General features: G+C 42.7%; 2 protein-coding genes across 2 annotated transcripts; both read left to right on the forward strand.

Annotated features, from left to right (window-relative positions):
* Positions 1-1,212: 1,212 nt before the first annotated feature.
* p4hb (prolyl 4-hydroxylase, beta polypeptide) lies at positions 1,213-14,154 on the forward strand. Its single transcript, XM_061725089.1, has 11 exons — positions 1,213-1,537; positions 3,504-3,710; positions 4,990-5,123; positions 5,339-5,476; positions 8,398-8,502; positions 8,593-8,718; positions 8,825-9,025; positions 9,157-9,277; positions 9,903-10,084; positions 11,244-11,354; positions 12,677-14,154. Exons 1-11 carry the CDS (start codon positions 1,213-1,215, stop codon positions 12,737-12,739), a joined length of 1,713 nt encoding a protein of 570 aa, XP_061581073.1. The 3' UTR covers positions 12,740-14,154.
* Positions 14,155-18,178: 4,024 nt separating this feature from the next.
* On the forward strand, positions 18,179-19,332 carry ppp1r27b (protein phosphatase 1, regulatory subunit 27b). Its single transcript, XM_061733113.1, has 3 exons — positions 18,179-18,529; positions 18,621-18,771; positions 19,055-19,332. The coding sequence occupies exons 1-3, from the start codon at positions 18,301-18,303 to the stop codon at positions 19,176-19,178; spliced, it is 504 nt and encodes a 167-aa protein (XP_061589097.1). The 5' UTR covers positions 18,179-18,300; the 3' UTR covers positions 19,179-19,332.
* Positions 19,333-19,948: the final 616 nt, after the last annotated feature.

Here is a 19,948-nt window from a genome sequence, read left to right on the forward strand (position 1 = left end):
AAATAAGTTATTTTTATGGGGATGACTCCTGTTTTAAGTGTAATTAGATTTTTTGACAAAAAATGGGACTTTAAACTAGAAATAAGACAAATATTCCTGCTAAGACTTTGAGTTTTTGAAGTGTAGTTCTCAGAACTCTGGCTGCAGCATTTGGGGTCAACTGGAGGTTTTTAAGAACATTTTTGGGACAACCCAATAAAAAAATACATTTGTCCAAATCTCCAAGCAGAAGTGTTTCAAAAGCTTGCAACATTTAACTGTTACTCACACTTTGGAAAACATAAATGTTCCCAGTTTAGACACTCTCTTCTTGAATTGTTACATCAGTTAAACCTGAAGTACAGTCATCCTAAAGCCTGAATTATGGTTCTGCGTTAAATCGACAGCATAGCCAGAAAGTATAATTCCCCAGCTTTATTCACATATTTCCCCAAAAGGCTGTATGTATTCGTGGATACATGGTTTTAAGTACCTTTAAGCACCTTTAAGAACCATCAAACAGATTATTTATTTCGGCAGGTTGATTGAAAATAGTGGATATAGTTGAACTTCAAACTTTAAAAATAATGTTTAACGCAAAAAAAAGATCATTACCAGAACAGTTACAACATTTGTTCAGATTGGAGGATGAGGATAACAGACTTAAATTTGATTTCAAACATACTTTTGCAAGGCTAAACATAAAACAAATGTGTATTTCTGTTACAGGTGTAAAATTATGGCATAGACAAAGCAAGGAACTGAAAAGTTGCACAAGTTTGTGTCAGCTTAAGAAAATGTTTAAAAAAGAAAAGATAAGTGCCTACAAAAAAGAAGAAGGAGAAAGAGAAAAAAAATAGATAGAAGAGTGGTATTTTTGTTTGTTTTCTTGTTTATATATGTATAGATAGATTGGTGTTCAGCTAGTCAATGTAATTGTATTAACAGAGAGGGGCAGGTATCATAAGTTTTCTTCTTCCTGCTCCTTTTCTTTCATGGTGATAATGTGTACTTCTTGGAATTTTGTACAACATTGTTAAGAAGATATACCATGAATGGAATAAATGAAATGAAATGAAATGAAAAAGTGGTGTAATATTTGTCGTTTATCCCGCAGGTGGCCTGCGTTGAGCCCATGGTTGAGCCGGGATGCTGCGTGTTTCACTTCCAGGTTCGGCGCGCTGCGGTCCAGTCACATTTCAACACGAACTGCTTGCGCTCTCATAAAGGCGCATGCGCAGTGCAGCTGACCCCTCTGCTTGTGCGAGCACTGCCACGTTAGTAGCGGCAGACACAAAACACCCGCTACTCTCCCGGCCCCGAGCAAGCAGCGACCCCGCCACCACCAGACGCTCTTCAGAACCAAACCCAGCTCCGACCAGCTCCTGCACACCTGCACACCTGTCCTACCGGCCCGAGAGCATGTTTAAGCTGCTGCTGCTGCTGAGCCTGGCCGCGGCCAGGGCTGAGCTCGGCGAGGAGGAGGACGTGCTGGTGCTCAAGAAGAGCAACTTCGAGGAGGCTCTGCTGGCTCACCCCAACATCCTGGTGGAGTTCTGTGAGTATCTACAGTTTTGCTGGATTACAGCGGTGTGTGTGCTGAACTTTGACTCTTAAGTTGCTGCTAACTAGCTGCTCTCTCTGTGAGGTCTGCGGGCTGTTTCACTGTAAAAACACATCGCTGGGGGGGTTTCTGGGGATTATTACTGTCACATACTAGCTCCAGTTTCCCCAGATTATCCTCAGTTTATGTTTATGCAGCATCTTATTTACGTATACATTAGCTGCCCCCCCTGGCTGTTTCAGAACCTCACATTCCTGTCATGTTTTGGGGAAGTATTCCTTCACGTTTCCTTTCCCTGCTGTACTTAGTCAGTATTATTACTGAAAGTCATCGCAAAAGTTTCGATTAGCTGCTGTGGTTTCATATAGCAGGCGATCAGTTTTTGAGGTTACCTCATAACCTTTCCTGATTTGAATGGACTGTATTATGTCTTTTATCATAATAGTTTTTTGCCCAGACTTGCACGGGCCACATCTTTTAGTTTCCAGGCCCCATTCCGCTACACTTTGGTTACGCTCATAAATTTATTGTGACTTAATTGACGGGTGTTTGGGCCAATCCGAGTGCCTGTGGGTTTGGATTGTCCAATCAGGTGTCGAGGTGGGCGTGGCTAACGGTCTGGGGTGGGCGGGGCCTCTGCGGGTTCGTGCAGCTAGGTTGACGTGTACTTCAGGAGTTCATCTATATGTCGGCTGGACATGGACGACAGTTTCATGATGTAAGCGGGGATAACTGCATTTGACGTGTCATGTCTCGCTGCAAGCAACACAAAGTACAAGAACCATTTAAATTCAATTTTACATTTAATTCAGCATTTTTAGGGGCATTTTTTTTCCTTTTTTTAAAATGACTTCCTTGATGGTCAAATTCTCACCAAAAAAAAAGGCTTCATTTAACCTTTTTAAAATGGTATTTACCAGAAAAATGTGTTAGCCACGTTTCTTTTCTTGGTACTACTGATAGATTCAGTTTCTTTTTTGTATTGTATTTCTTTTATTTCTTTTATTAAAATAAAAACACTTTTCTACACAAGTCACTTATTAGATAAAACATTTGGTGGGCTGTAACCAGAGGTGGGTAGTAACGAGTTACATTTACTCTGTTACATTTACTTGAGTACATTTTGGGAAATGTTGTACTTTTAGGAGTAGTTTTGAATCACTATACTTTTTACTTTTACTTGAGTAGATTTGTGAAGAAGAAACTGTTCCTCTTACTCCGCTACATTAGGCTACGTTGAGCTGTTACTTTTCTTTTATACCTTTTATCCACGTATGCGTCAATCTCATGAAATCACTGGTGATTCTTTGGGAAAAATGTTAGTTTTTGCATGTTTTGTCACATTTACACAGACTCAAACACACACAGAGTTTCTATGAGTTCATGGGCTTGTTCTAGTTCTGGTTAAAAAAGAAAAGTACAAAGGCTTGAAATTTTGTGCTACTTGTGCTTAATTTATTTTTTTATTCTGTTATTCTATTTATTTTATTATAAATCAGACGTTACTCAACAGTTACTCAGTACTTGTAGTTTTTTCACCAAGTACTTTTTTTACTTTTACTCAAGTAATTATTTGGATGACTACTTTTTACTTCTACTTGAGTCATATTATTCTGAAGTAACAGTACTTTTACTTGAGTACACTACTCTACCCACCTCTGGCTGTAACCCACTTTTTTTTAAACTTCTACATGAAATAGCCATTTCAAAAAAAGGCTTTTTATATTTGAAGAAGAGTGCCTTGGATTTTTCTTCTTTTTTTGACATCCTTTTTCCCACCAAAGAGCACCTTCGTCACATGATTTAGATGAACCTTCTGAGCACTCTGGACTTTCTTTTTGTCTGAAAACATTTGGTATATTTAAATTTTTGACCTCCCAGCCTCATAATCACCCCTCTTCTGTGTGCATATTTGATTGCAACAACAATGAACAATGCGTGTACTGTATGTGCTCCCCAGATGCACCATGGTGCGGCCACTGCAAGGCCCTGGCTCCGGAGTACGCCAAGGCCGCCGGCATGCTGAAGGCCGAGGGCTCGGCCATCCGCCTGGGGAAAGTGGATGCCACAGAAGAGGCCGACCTGGCTCAGGAGTACGGGGTCCGCGGGTACCCCACCATCAAGTTCTTCAAGGGAGGAGACAAGGAGTCTCCCAAAGAGTACTCTGGTGAGGGGGTTTATTCATCTTCAGGGGGGTTTACCGTTGTAGCTAGTGAGGAAGTCGGGTTAAACTCATCCTGTAGGCTTTTTTTTTTATGTAGGTGGTTTTCTAATGTGTTTAATGTTGTTAAGACTGCACTCTAAAGCAGGAGAGGGTTGTTTCTTTTTTTTTTCTTTTTTTTTTTGGTTCCTTCTTTGCAGGCTGATGTAATCTTGAGTCACTGACACTGAATATTATGTCAAAACGCGATGTTAAAACACTTTTCTTAGAAGGCAAAAGAGTTCAATTCACAAAAATTCAATTCTCTTCTTTTTGGTAATATGATCTGCTCAGCGGCCTGGTGAGCCAATCAGCTGTGAGCAACACGCTGACATGAGACTAAAGTGGTCTGGGCCTCCCCCGCACGCTCCTCTCAAGCTGAAACTGTGCCGGGCTGACATGTGTGCAGTTCTTCACGTCGCCTCTTCTCTCCTGGCCTGGGTTTGCCTCACTCTGAAAGGAGAGGGGGAGAGACGTGCTTTTGTGGAAATAACTGCTGAGTTAAATACAGCTTCTCCAAGCACCTTTTCTCTCACGTCCCACACGTTGCCTGAGACCTTATAGTGTTTTATAATCGGTACAGTTTGTCCTTTTTAAATTCAGATTAATTGCAACGAATCTCCAAAGGAGGGTAAACGTGTTTTGATCCATGCCACAATCTTGGCATCCTTATTTCATTATTACTTTGTCCTAATGTAGTAAGGTGTTTTTGGATTTGGAAGTGAAAACGGATGAAGTTCAACTTTAACTACAAGTCGTACTTTCTCTGCTGTCATTGTTTTCCACTTTCAGGAGTAAAAATAAATCTTTAATACAAACAGTTACCCAAATGCTTCCGTAGCCTTTAACATCTTCAGTTTCAGTTTGACCACAGCAAATATTTAAACCTCCCCAACCCTCAGCCACATTAGGGACTCAATGAGGCAGTAATCTGCTAAATATATCTAATTTGGGATTATATAAAACTACCCTTGAGTATATCCTCTAAAGTTAATTAGATGATGACCAAAATTAATCTACAATCCTGAAATTTACAAGCTATGAGAATCAAAATGAGTAACTAAAATGTCCTGAGGAAGAGTTGGTGAAATGCAGAAAATAACTGGATCACCGTGTCTTATTTTGGGAGGTGTGATGGATGTAGAGTTGATTGAGACCTTGAGCTGACTCGTCTTGGACTTAAGCTCTCAAACTTAATTGTAGTCTTTTGCATACTGAAGTCTTTCTCCTTTTGGTCCTGTGGCAGCTGGCAGGCAAGCAGATGACATCGTCAACTGGCTGAAGAAGCGCACAGGACCCGCCGTGGCCACCCTGGCCGAGGTCTCCGAGGCCGAGTCTCTGATTGCTGATAACGAGGTGGCCGTCATCGGCTTCTTTAAGGTGAGTGTTTTACTCCACAGGTTTTTCATTGCCTACATGAAGCTGCGATGCCTGACCGTCGCAAAAGAACAGCGCATGTACGTTTCCTTTGTGTCTGTTAAGGTGTAGGAGTTACACTTGTTTGTCCACAGATGTTCATACTGAAGTTTTACATAACGTGGTAGTTGAAAAAGTTTTTTTTAAATCTGAAAATGAGTTTGTGTATGTGTGTGCAGGACGCCAGCTCTGAAGGGGCCAAAGCCTACGAGAAAGCAGCTGAAGCCACTGATGACATTCCCTTCGCCATGACCTCAAGCGATGCCGTCTTTTCAAAGTTTGAAGTGTCCAAGGATGGCATCGTCCTCTTCAAGAAGGTGACCTTAAGTTAAAGTTTGATATTTTTCTCATGTCTTATTAAATCTAGGTGAACCCAAACCTGCAGACGAGCTGTTACCCAGGCAGGTCCAGAACGGGGTCGGCAACCCAAAATGTTGAAAGAGCCATATTGCACCAAAAACACAAAAAACAAATATATCTGGAGCTGCAAAAAATTAAGTCTTGTATAAGCCTTATAGATACATACAGCATGTGTTGCCTTCATTATATTAGTTATAACTGGGTACTCGGCTGCAAATGTAGCTTGCAAATGTCTTTCCACATTACTCTTTGTTATTGGACAACTTCTCGCTACAGAGCAAACATTCAGACAATAAATGCAAATGATTCGGTCCAAGAAACGTTGAATCCTCTTCTCTCCTCAGTTATTTTTCCCTTTGGAAACAATCCCTTTGGCCGGTTTGTTTCCAACAGCCACCTGCCTGGCGCCCCCTGCTGGTAGAAACGTGTCACAGGCTCAGACGCAAATCTTCGTTAACAGAAATGTTGAAATTTAATATTTATTCTACACATTTTTACAGCATCGGAAAACGTTAAGAATGTTTGTCATGTTTGTCCTCCTACAGAAACCATATTAAAACAAAAATATATTTCCCTCCCCCATCGATTTCCATTTTCAAACATTTTTCAAAAAGCTTCAGGAGCCACTAGAGCGGCGCTAAAGAGCCGCATGCGGCTCCAGAGCCGCGGGTTGCCGACCCCCGGGCTAGCACATGATAAATGATGAGAGCCAATTATAAATGGCTTACTAGTACACTTTTTATCTGGTTATGAAACGCACACATGTGTAAGCAATTATTTATCGCTGAGTAGCTGAAGTTGCCTGTTTCTCTTTTTTCTGAGCTTCAGCTTCGGTCATCTGATTTGGTGAGACCTTGCAGCGTCCACTGCCAGAAGCTATTCTTGGTCCGTCTGAGGCCGCTTGATGTTTTAGACATCCGTTGACCTTTGGGGCCAGCAAATTGCATAACCGTGTAGTGCTATGAGGGGTGAATTATTGAGGGCTGTATTAAGTAATGGCTGCTCCCACAAGTAGGTCTCGGGAGCTAAAAGCAGAGGATGAATGGATAGTCTGGTCCATATATTCATTTACCGTGTACTTGGGTTGCTGCTTCGGCTGCAATCAGAGAGGATGACACAGTTTCCGAGCATGCCGTTTTTATTACGTGTCTCTATATGTGACCGACACTGTGATTCAGTACTTATCTGGGTTTTCCAGTATAAAATAATGGTTTATTTTGCCATGATGGTTCACGCTTGTAACTAGTGCTGCATACCTCATTTGCAGAAATATGCTCAAGATGACATGTAATAGCATGCAGAAGTACGACTTAGTGGCCATTAAAACGGTCTACTTTGACACCACCTAAAGTTTGACATGATAATGTTTAGGAATGTAGTCTGGGGTTCTTTGGCCCGTTTGTTGATCTGGTGCCAACACCATACGTGTATGTAGATGCCTCCACGGATAGTCTGATTTGGGTGGGGTCGCCAGGTTGATAAGCGCTGTGATGACCTACTTACACGCTTCCTCTTATTGGGTTTATGATCTTGAAGAGCTGCACTGGTGCACACCGGTGCTTTTATTTGGCTGGCTTATCAACAAAACCCTATCTATTAGGGTGGATTTGTCAAACTAGTTCAAAGTCCACAGTGGGAGTCGAACAATTGAACAAGAAATTTGAAATATTGAACTAATTAAAGGCAGCAATGACATCTGGACCCTAAATCTTTTGAAATCAACTATATTCATTCTCCAGCTATACCAGGGGTCAGCAACCTGCGGCTCTTTAGCGCCGTCCTAGTGGCTCCCTGGAGCTTTTTCAAAAATGTTTGACCTTTTTTTTTTCTTTTTCTCAACATTTCTACTTTTTTCCTCAACATTTCGACTTTTTTCTCTAAATTGTACTTCAACATTAATCTCGACATTTCGACTTTTCTCAACATTTTGACTTTTTTCTCTAAATTGTACTTCAACATTAATCTCGACATTTTGACTTTTTTTCTCGAAGTGCATAATGAAAAAAAAATCTTCCTCTAAAATATTATTTTGATTTTTCTCCTGCCTGGCCCTAATACTCTTCCATAGATTTGCATAACAAAAAGAGTCATGTGGAAAGACATTAATATGCTACATTTGCAGCTGAGGACCCAGTTCTAACTAATATAGAAACATGCAGCATGTGTTGCCTTCATTCTAATTCTGATACAAGACTTTTCATTTTTTGCGGCTCGAGACATATTTGTTTTTTGTGTTTTTGGTCCAATATGGCTCTTTCAACATTTTGGGTTGCCGACCTCTGTGCTAATCACTCCACCCGTCTGTCTTTCTCAGATATAGTTGTGCTGCTCTATAATTGTGATCCATATGCTATTTAAGCCAATTAATGTGTAACTCTACCGTTCAGTCGTTTTCTTAGATGGTGGGTCATGAGGAGTGAAAAGGCCGAGTGGCTTTAAATGCATCAGCCTTTGCAATGCTGCATGACTTTCTTTCATGTTGGCACATGCACCTTTTAGCTCCGGCCACCTGCTGCCATTGTCTGGCAACTTCACTGACATCAACACCGCTTACATGTGGGCTGCTGTTAGGCAAACCTTCCCAAAGCTCACTTTTAATAAACAGCCGGGGTCTTTGACTTGATTATTGTTTATTATAGCAGGGGTTTAAGATTAAGTTTCAGTGCTTGCCTTGTTGTGCCCATGGGAGCTGCTTGGCACAGTTGCATCTTTTACTATTCTTAAAGCCCAGTAAACCCCCGTTAGGTCTGCAGGGGAGGGGGGGGGTGTAACTGAGGATTTTTAAGTGGCTTGTCTGGTAAATCTATGTTGGGTGTTCACAGGCAGACTAGATGTGCCAACAGCTGTCTTGAATATTGTTTCCATATTTTCTTTTCAGTTTGATGAAGGCCGCAACACCTTCGACGGAGAGATGACCAAAGAGAACCTCCTGGCTTTTGTCAAGTCCAACCAGCTGCCGCTGGTCATCGAGTTCACCGAGCAGGTCGTCAGCCACTCAATACCATCACCCATAACTGCATACTATCCTAGGAACAAGTGAGGTCCTTATGTGTGGTTTTACTTTTTCACACAGACTGCCCCTAAAATCTTCGGAGGAGAAATCAAGTCCCACATCCTCATGTTCCTGCCCAAAACTGCATCAGACTTCCAGGATAAAATGGACCAGTTCAAGAAAGCTGCAGAGGGATTCAAGGGTCAGGTGGGTGGACTAACGCGCCTCTAAATATTTTTTATATATTACCAGATATTCTGAGTACCTGTGGGGATGGAGTCCAGACACTGACCACATCTGTGTCCTTGTCCAGATCCTTTTTATTTTCATTGACAGCGATATTGACGACAACCAGCGCATCCTGGAGTTCTTCGGCCTGAAGAAAGAGGAGTGCCCCGCCATCCGCCTCATCACCCTGGAGGACGAGATGACAAAATACCGGCCAGAAAACCAAGCCATCACAGCAGAAAGCATCACCGAGTTCTGCACGCGGTTCACCGAGGGAAAGCTAAAGGTGACGGGCCGTCCCAGTTACCGGCTTATCCTATTAATGTTCCGATTCTGCTAATGCAGGAGACTCGTCCTGTAACCAAAAACGCCACAAAGGAAAATGCAGTTTTATTTATTTAACCCCGTCTTTCACAGCCCCACCTCATGAGCCAGGACATTCCCGAGGACTGGGACAAAACCCCCGTCAAGGTCTTGGTTGGCAAGAACTTTGAGGAGGTCGCCTTCAGTCCCAGCAAGAACGTCTTCGTGGAGTTCTGTAAGAACCTGCTCTTTTACTTTGTACCTGATTGTAACCTTGAACCTGTAACTCCGTGGAACACGGCTGTCAGTCTGTGCTTTAAAGTGTATGCAAGGTGTGTTTTTCCAGTTGACCTTAATTTAGTTTATTCAGACTGTAATTTAGACTGAAGATGGAGGCTTTATTTACCCTCTCCGTCTCACTAAGCTGCTTCCAAATATCTGTTAGCTGAGTCTCAACTCCTGTCATCAAATTAACTCCCGACCAGATACTAATGCTGAAAATATTGATCTATGTATAGCAGCAGGATTATCTTTACGGCTATCCTGGTCCAAATGTGCACTATTTTTAGCAGAATTTTCCATGTCTGGCTGTTTAAATATAGTTTATGGCGAGTCAGACACTACGGGAAGCCCCATATTCCCTCACATGTGGGTGTATTTTGGGGGTGGGTTTCTAGACAGTTAGCTTCTTTCTACTATTTAATTTTAGAGGGGTTTAATCATGCACAAAGTGTTAAATGATATGCTTGTTTTAAAAAAACTGAAGTGCCATGAAGACTCAGCTACGTCACTCCGGTGCCTCGATAAAATGTCAGTTATTCAACATTATTGGTGTTTTCTTGTCGTTTGTGACATTCTAGATGCACCTTGGTGCGGACACTGCAAACAGCTGACTCCCATCTGGGAGAAGTTGGGGGAGAAATTCAAGGACAGCGCTGACATCGTCGTAGCCAAGATGGACTCCACAGCCAATGAGATCGAGTCCGTCAAAGTCCACAGCTTCCCCACCCTGAAGTTCTTCCCTGCAGGAGACGAGCACAAGGTCAGCAGCCCGCCGTCACACGGCCTGCGTTTACAGCTCGGGCACGTTTTTCTGGACGTATAAAACGATTTTCTTGCGATCGGCATCACCTCTCATCCAAGAGGTCGTAGGTAGAATCGTGTTGTGCTCACGTGTCTTTGCATACGAGTCGTAGTGATCCAGATTAGTTAGATGTTAGAAATCCTCCCCAAGGGGCCTTCCTAGTCGCTCTTGATTTAGCGGCGTTAATCCCTGTAAAGAAATCTGAGCAGGTCCCATAGATTTGGCCTGATTATGTTGTTGGTGTTTGTTTTCCTGCTCTGATTTCACTCACGTTCAGACATTTGCATCTGCCTCGCTGCATGTGGCCCGTTCCCTGAGCCGGCGGTGTCGTGCCAGGTGTAAATGAATCGAGCCGCCGCGTCGTCGGTCTGCGGGTAAGGCCATGGCTCTACTTGGCCGAGGAAAGATCCATCTCTTTTTGATATTTGAACTGAGAGGACTTGCTGAAGTTGGCTAAAGAGTCTATTCAAGGATAACTTGAGACCTCTAAGCAACGTGGAGAGTCTTGAAGTTACGCGTTAGTGTGTGATCCATGTCGTTTTCATTGGTCTGCTTCTTTGGGCACACTGGGGATTTTACTGGGAAACGAGTGCATCTGCTGACCGATGAACATTATCACCAACTCTTGATGTGCAGGAGAAGGCGTCATCCATGACCCGCTCCCTCTTAAGACCCTGCTCATACGGCAGAGATGTTAATAAAGGCCCAACTTAGTGTGAGATGGTTTTGTTTGGTGGATGCAGAAACAAACTACACCCTCTACGAGGACGGAGAGCTAAAAGTTTCTCGAAACCACTGCTTTAAGAACTTCAAGAAGGATAGATGGATAGATCTTTGTGTTTTTATAATCAGTTTTATAACATGAAGATTGACAGTCCATAGATTAGTAGGTACTTTTCACATTACTAAAAGTCTTCACACGTGAAACCAAAGTTCATCCCCGTCACTTTGATTTGTGATGTTACTACTCTCAGATCTTTAAGCTCTGATTCAAACTTATAAAAAAAACAGTTTTACATTTTGGTTTGTTACAGATACAAGTCAAGCCTCAACAGCAATAAACGATGAAATGCGTGCGTTCTGTGCATATTTATGAGAAAGGATCTTTCTTCAACAGGTGATAGACTACAACGGAGAGAGAACATTGGAGGGCTTCACCAAGTTCCTGGAGAGCGGTGGTAAAGAGGGAGGCGCCCCTGCAGAAGACGAGGATGACCTGGATGGAGAGGTGAGTTATTCTCCCCTCATGTGAGCGTCTGACACGGGTTTAGCCTAGTAAAGACCTCCTTTGTCTGTCAAGTTAACCTTCCTGTTAACCTCACACATTAACGTCTAAGAGTTATGTTGGATAGAAAAGTGGAAGGTTAGATTTAAGTCCAGTGGATAAGGGAAACATGGTCTAAGTAGGCAGTGGGAGCAGTAAATGAAGTAATCTCTAAGTGGCTACCGTACAGACTTGTGGAGGAAGTATCATTAGAATAATAATTCTGCTTTAGAGCTTAACCCTCTGGGGATGTTTGGGATATCCCACAAGGCTTTCCCACTGATCTTCATCTTTAGTAAAAGATCTTGATGAGGATGAATTCTGAGCAGAAGTAAATGCTGCAACATTCATGAGCTTGTTGAGATGGTGCTGCAGTGAAGCTGATTATAAACAAGGCTAAGTGATTCAGAGAAACACTAGAAACCTCCGTGTGTGTGGCAGCTTGGCAGGGTTTGGTGCACGTTGGTGACCTCCTGGCACCGGGCTGCAGCCCCCACGCTCTTCCCAGAAGTCTAATTGCAGCCTGGTCAACATACAGATGCCTCCTGCAGCTGTTTACCGGTCTTTGCTGGGAGACGTCGGCTGTTTTCCCGAGAGCCCACCAGTGTTGTCGGTTCAGATCCCTTCCATCAGTAATTCCCCGATCACTAACTGTAGGGCTGGGCGATATGGACCAAAAGTCATATCTCGATATTTTCTAGCTGAATGGCGATACTCGATATATATCGATATTTTTTCTGTGCCTTAATTGGGGTTTCCCCCAAAGCATTATAGCATAGCATCTCTGTTAGCTTCATTTTATTCTAAAGCAAACCCTTAAAAAAACAGTTTTAATACAAAGCCTCGTGCCAAATGTCACACAGGTACCTTTATTAACAGAGGTCTGCACAATATCAAAATGTATAAAACAAATGAAATAAAAATAAACTGCCTGCATATATAGAATAAAAATGCTTCTTGAATAAAATAAAACAAATATCCCTTTCCTGCATAACAATTAAATTAAAATACACTGTGCAATTAATACAATGTAGACAGTAACAGGCAGACTTTTCCACTGAGGTTGACAGTTGTGCAAATAACAAAACATTTGTGCAAATCTCAAATAAAACATTCAAGTCAATTTGTCACAAAATAAGCTATATCAAAATCATTAAAAAAAAAAAAATAATTGAAATCGATATAAATGATATTGTCTGGTACCATATCGCGTTTGAAAATATATCGATATATATTAAAATCTCGATATATCGCCCAGCCCTAACTAACTGTGTTCTGCTCTCCAGGACTTCGAAGACGGGGACGAGGATTCAGACGGCGAGGACGGAGATGGACACGACGAGTTGTAAGCGCTGCGGGAGGAGATTAAAGGAGAGGAGATGAGTCCCACCCCGAACCCGTTCAGCCAGTCACCATCACCACCTTCACTTCCTCGTGGACCTTCCCCCGTCCTGTGGAGATCAAACGTTTCCCCGTCAAACAAGCTCACGCCGGCCGGCCAGCCAGCCAGTCACTGGCCGGCAAGGCCGGTTATTATTTCCACCAGCCACATCGTCAACCTCCCAACTTCCTACCAGACTGGTCTCATCCCTCCTGGGGGAGGACTTGATGGAACAGCGCACCACCTCTGTGGTAGACTTCAATGCCTTGTTTGCCTTGTATATTTCAAACTAAATGTAAAGAAAAAAAAAAAAAAAATGGCATTGAGAAGTTTTCAAAAAATGTAAACATTTCCAGAAGAGAGAGCCCCCTTTTCTCTAGCGAAAAGAAAAGCCTTGCCATGATTCATTGTGGGCCTGAGCTAAGAGTGTCACCTGTATTGAGCGGTAAGGGGGGGCTGCCAGTGTTCTTCTCCCTGTGAAAGAAACCAGGACCAGCGTTCGTGGTGGTTTTGTAAGGACTGATCTCTCAGGGGAAGAGGGGCCATCTTGTATTCTTTTGTTTCTTTCTTTCTTTTAATCATTTCTTCACTAAAATAAAGCCCACAGTTTGTCCAGCGTAGCACCAAGAAAGTGCCCCCCCTCATCAGCAGCAAGACTGATTTATTATCTTTTGTCTTTCGGGGCTATATGTTCAGTTCAGTTGAGTTTTACTTTTCATTTTCAAATAACTGGTTCTGTTTCCTCATTTCAACATAGCTACTGACTTTATTTTTGAAAAGGAACACGGTTAACTTTTTGTGGGAAATCCTATTTTATTTAATTTGTCACATTAAGGGTTTTTTTTTTTTTTCTTTTTTTAAAGATTTGTCATTTTTTAATATGTGGTTGTGCCCACCTGTTATCAGTCGGCCGTGTGTGGGCGGAGTTGGCCCTCGGACACACTCTCAGACCCGGGGTGACGGTTGGAGCCGGTTCTGATTGGTCGCACTGCGTTTACGCCGGATCAGAGATTTACCGCGGTTACTAAAGCAAACGGAGATTGGCACGGTTTCATGGCCGGTTTGGTCTGAGAGGTGCGTTTGTATCTGAAGTGGGGAGGGAACAGTTGTACAGCCCCACGCCTCACCCACGCTGGAGCCCCCGGCACCCCGTTACGCTCGTCCCAGCACCCCGGAGCCGTGTGTGTGTGTGTGTTGGAGTGAATGTGTGTGTGTTGGAGTGAATGTGAGGTGTGTGTTTTGGCGAGGGGGGGCTGGGATGAGCAGAGCAGGGTGACGGACGCGTCAGCGGAGCAGCGGTGCGGGAACCTAACAAAACATTCCTCATGTTAGAATTATGTGGAAAAAACGTGAAACGGTGGCCAATAAAGAAAAATACATCTAGACTGTGTCCTTTTTGTTTCTGCTGTTTGTCGGGCTGATTATTTTGCACATGAACGGGTGAAGACCCTGCAACACTCCGCCTGTTAACTGGATTATAAACCTATAGTGGGATATCGAGATGTACTAATATTAGAAGTCTGTCTTGTGCCTTCTGTACACTTCTTTTGGTTTTACTGCTAGTTTCATTCAGATGTCATCTGTGCACCACTATCAACTAAACTGAAAAAAAAAAAGTTTGAAACTGAATTCCATGTAGTTCATAAGATGTTTAACACATGTAACCTTAAACCTTCTGAGACTAGATGAGGGACCAAGCAAAATACATCCAAGTATTTCCTAGACGTTAAATATATCTAAGATTTAATATTTAAAGCCTACGAGACTTAATTACTGGAATGATGGCTTAAGGTTATTAGGTGGTCCCGTAGGAGGTGGACTGAAGTTGAAGGTAATTTTAGCAAGTCAGACTGAGCTTTCTGTATATTAATTGGACTTAAATCATACTTTTTACTGTCAAATGTAGATTTATGTTGTGACCAGTTTATATTTGCTTCTCTGTATATCTCCTCTCTCAAGCTCTATTAGATTATCCTTTATTTCTCCCTCAATGGGGAAACTCACATTGTTCAGCAGCAGTACACGTAACGCACACATGCATGGGAGGGGTAAAAATATATAATTACGAAAAAATAGTTTATACATTGCAATGGAAATAAAAGTAGTGCAAAAAAAAACAGTGCAAAAAGAGCAGGTAGGATGTGTGTGAGGTAGACGGATAGATATTGCACTTATGGTTATTGCACATATTGTCTGTTGCTACGGTCAGCAGACCTGATTTGTACAGTCTGATTATTTTAACCTTGGCTCTAATTGTTTAATTTTTAAGCTTGACCTTATTAGCAGCAACCCAAACCTGCAACTCATCCTGCGGCTCCACGACCAGCTGTGATTCCTCTGCAGCAGTCGGGCCCAGATCAAGTATCGGGGAGGTATTTAACCCAGTACCAGTACTCCCATGATGCTATTGGCACCGCTGAACATCCAGCATCTTATTTCAATCTCAGTTGACTCAAACTGACTCTAAGTTGTACAGCTAGTTTAGTTGCTACTGGTCATACAACACTCTGTTCAGTGAGCCGTTGAATGACTTTATGAAAATCCATCTGTTTCCATGATTCACAAAATGCACCACGTTTAAGTGGCTTTTTGATAATATACTGTTCTGAAATGGTTTTACATCCATACTACCACCTTCTAAGAGACAAGCATGTTAGCTGTAATACCGCAGGCTGTTGGACCACAGTTTCTGATACAAATGGTCTTAGTTCTGTTACAGTTTACATGCATTGCAAATAGACAACTTTTTTTGTCTCATAGTCTGAAGTCCAATCACACTAAACTTCTCCTGTTTCAGGTCAGTCAGGATTACCAAAATTATTTCATTTTGCTAAATGTGACAATGAAAGAGAGAGAGAGTTTCTTAGAGAATTTATATTACTTTCTTCAAGGTCAAAATTTGGATACATTTCCATAGGATTTAGTAGCATTGCCTTGAACTGCATAACTTGGGTCAAACGTTTTGGTTAACCTTCCACAAGCTCCTGACAGAACCGGTGTAGCTGACGGTGTAACCGGTGTTTGCCGGTCGCCTCAATCGCACACGACTTTTCAGATCTGCCCACAATTTTTCGGTGGGATTCAAATCAGGGTTTTTTTTTAGCTTCCTGGCTGATGTCTTGTGATGTTGCCTTAATATTTCCAAAAAATATCTTTCTTCACAATGCTGTCTATTTTATGAAGCGCTATAGTTCCTGCTGGAGCAAAACAGCCCCATAACATGATGCTGCCACCTCCGTGCTTCACAGTTGGTCTGGTGTTCTCAGCTCTACAATCCCCCCCCATTTTTCCTCCAAATATAATGCTGGTCATTAGGACCAAACGGCTCCACTTTAGCTTCATCAGACCACAGGACATTACTCCAGAAGTTAAGGTATTTGTCTAGGTGTCTTTTTGCAAACTGTAATCTGGCTTTTTTATGTTTCTTTCAGCCCATGTCAGTGCAGGACTCATTTCACTGTGGATAATAACTCTTTCTTACCAGCTTCATGCAGCAGCTTCACAAGGTCTTTAGCTTTTGTTCTGGGGTTGATTTGCACATTTCAGACCAAAACTCGTTCATCTCTGGGACACAGAGCCCGTCTCCTTGGCCGGTGTGGCGGCTGGACATTCCCATGACGTTTATACGTGCGCATAATTATTTGAACAGATGAACATGGTACTTTCAAACATCTGGAATTTGCACTCGTGGATGAACCAGACTTGTGGAGCTCCAACTTATCGGGAGCATTCAAACCTAAACTTTTGACCTCAAAGAAAATAATGTAAAATTCTCTAAGAAACTCTCTCTCCCCTATTGTCACATTTAGCAAAATGAAATAATTTTGGTAACCCTGACTGACCTGAAACAGGAGAGGTTTAGTCTGATTTAACTTCAGACAGGGAGACAAAAAATGTTATGTATCTTTTTGCACAGTGTATGTAAACTTCTGGTTTCAATTGTACAAATGTCTCATTCCCGTCCATTTCCACCGGTACAGAACGTACCAAACATGCCCGTAAACATCCTTTATAATCTTCATTCTAGGGCTGTTCGATTTTGCCTAAAAATAAAATCTCGATTTTTTTCTCTCAAAATCCGATTTACGATTACGATTATTTTGTGAATTGACAAAAGGCAAAGAAATGATTTCAAATATGCTGTTTTTTTATTGAACATTTGCCCCATTGGGCTTTAAGTGCAAACTTTGCTCTTATTAAACCAAAAATGAATGAATGAAGTGCAAAACTCTGTAAAATAAGTTGAAAAAAAGTTTTAAAAAATATAATAAAATATAAAGTTTTATCTCTTGAAAAAAAAAATTATATTTCCAATTAAATAAAACAAGACATTTTCTAATTAAACTAAACTGGGTCTTTGCATGCTAAATAATAATGCAACCCATGAAGGAGGTAGAGGTGTGTAATGTCAGTCATTACATTTGCTATTCACATTTGCAAGTTTTTTGCAAGGAACACGAGCCGGTCTACCGCATCTGGCTTGAGGGATGCCCGGTGGCATGTTCCAACGCCCCCTCCTACACTAAAGAGCCTCTCCGATGGGGCACTTGTCGCAGGTATTGAGAGGTATCTCCATCAATCATTAATATGGTATCAATCATTAATATGTGTGCAGACAAGGTTAAAAAAAAAAAAAAAAAAAGTGAAAAATCGATTTTACGGTTTTCACGTTTTAACATCGTTCTAATTACATAATCGCGATTACGATTTAAAATAGATTAATCGAACAGCCCTACTTCATTCTAACATAATTGTATGATTAACAACAACCTTCTCTCTGTAATTAACTGTTTCACTTTTAATTTCACCCTCGTCTCAATTTCTTTTTGGAAGAAAACCGTTTACGCACACTACATAGCTTTCCAGAGCAATCTGCTCAAAAGCTCCTGACATCTCGTCCACAACCCCAGTTAGTTGAACCGTCAAGCTCCTGGATCATCGGGTTAAGATTCAAAATTAAACAGTGTCCATTACCACTTCCCACCGGTCATTAAAGTGGCCGATGCAAATCTGAGTCATTTAGAAATGACCAACATGAGCACAGCAGCCTTTTCCTGATGTTTATGTCAGCGCGGCTCAGGTCAACAACCTACACATGACACCTGACTCACTCCAGCAGTAAACCGCTGGCATGCTGTTTGGTGTTTACTAGAAACGTCCCGCCCCCCTCCCTCCCCGCTGAAGGCACCCCCCCCCCCCCCCCCCAGTGACACGCAGGCAGAGGTTACTGGCTGTCAGGTCTGGTGTGTGAGCGGAGGCTTGTGACTGCTAATGGGAGGGCTCTGAGCGGTGACTTCTCACCTTCCAAACCGTGCCATTGGATCTGTGGGGTGTCATGACCTAAAATAGCCCCACGGCGGGTATAAGAGTCCCACGGGGGAGGCCGGGCCTCCAGAGCAACACTTTTGATACAAGTAGGAGAGCCACGCTGACAAGGACCGACTCATCTCTCTCTGGAGACTTGAAGAAAGACAAACTTTGCTTTTTTTAAAGGGTTTTGCTGGATTTGAAGAGCCACCAGACTCCAGGATGAAGTACTATGAATGCCCGGTGTCCCACACCATGGGAATCAAACCGTTCCGCCAGAGCTGTCTGGTTCCAGTCACCTGCAAGGCTGCAGCCTCCATGAAACCAGTCCGGAGCGTCCGCTTCCCTAACGACATCGTTTTCCAGGACTATGTGCGGCACGGAGAGCTGGAGAGGATTGGACGCTTCATCCGAGCCAAAAGGGTCAAACTTGACACCGTTTACCCCTCTGGTGAGGACCGACGCCAACGCTCGCACAGCCCTGGTGATGGAGCTTGAGATGTTAAATACTGAACTTTTCTCCCTCCCTTCTCTGCCCTCAGGGATGGCAGCCATCCACGAAGCTGTGCTGTCTGGAAACCTGGAGTGTGTGAAGCTGCTGATCCACTACGGAGCAGACCTCCACCAGAGGGACGAGGAGGGGTGGACCCCCCTGCACATGGCCTGCAGCGACGGCTTCCCACACATTGCAACGTGAGCATCCACTCTTTTCCTTCAGTCTGTTCAGGTCCACTTTAGATTAAAACTGTCCCAAATATTCAAAGAGCAGTCGCTGCTACTATCCAAACTTGATTTAAGGCAGGGAAACAAATGGTTTTATTGCAGATTGTCAGTTCTACCTACCTTCCAACCAAGTTGTAGTGGATGATCTGCTTCATTCTTGCACCTCAATTCTGCTCAGTTTAAATCTATCTGTGCAACCAACCATAGATGCACTCTCCTTTCACTAAGCGGAGATACATTATGTCCCCTTCAGCTACCTCCTCTCGCTGGGTGCCGACCCAGAGCTGGAGAACGACTGCGGGGAGAAGCCGGCCGACCTCATAGACCCGGACAGCAAGGAGCTGCTGGAGCTGTTCGGGCTGGCCGTGGATGACTGAGAGCAGCTGGCCTGTGTCGAGTCGCACTAGTCTCAGAGACTGCTGCAGTCGCCCTGCAGCCCTGCAGCCGTGCAGCCCTGCAGCCGTGCAGCCGTGGGCAGGGGAGGCCTCGTCTGGCGCCCAGCGGGATTGTTGTGAGCTGCATCATTATTTCTGGAGGCCTGCAGACACGGTGGGAGGAGGGGGAAGTCACCGCTGGCTGGTAGAGGCTCCCTCTCCTCTCCTCTCCACTCCCCTGAATCCTGTCACAGACTGATTATTTTTTAAATACTGTACTTGTTATCATGCTAGAATTCTAGGTGACCTGAAACAATACTGTTTTTGTGCTCAGCTACTTAGTACTTGATGTTGTTGTATGCCTGTTTTTTTTAATCAAAAAACTTGTGTTTACTGCTTTATTAGCAAATGTGTTTACGTCTCATCAAGCTTTAATTCCATAAAATATTTTGATATTTAGTCAACTGCATTCTTGTTTGTATGTCTTTTTATACATATTTGAATAAAGTGAACCAGTTTATTATTACATTTTCTTCATTGCTTTTTTTAATGTAAAAAAAAATTTAAATCATTTGATCGTAGTATGAGGCAAGTACAACCTCAGTTTAACAATATCACATGACTTTTTCCATCATGCCATTATTGACTTGACAAAAATGTAGCCAAAAAGAGGAGAAAAGTCAAATGGGCAATACTATGTACCCTCTTACTGCTTCCAGAGGTTTTAAAAGGATAATTTGCAGCCAAGTGCTGCTAATCATTAATCATTGATG

This window comes from Cololabis saira, chromosome 1 (genome assembly GCF_033807715.1).
Source record: "Cololabis saira isolate AMF1-May2022 chromosome 1, fColSai1.1, whole genome shotgun sequence".
NCBI lineage: Eukaryota > Metazoa > Chordata > Actinopteri > Beloniformes > Belonidae > Cololabis > Cololabis saira.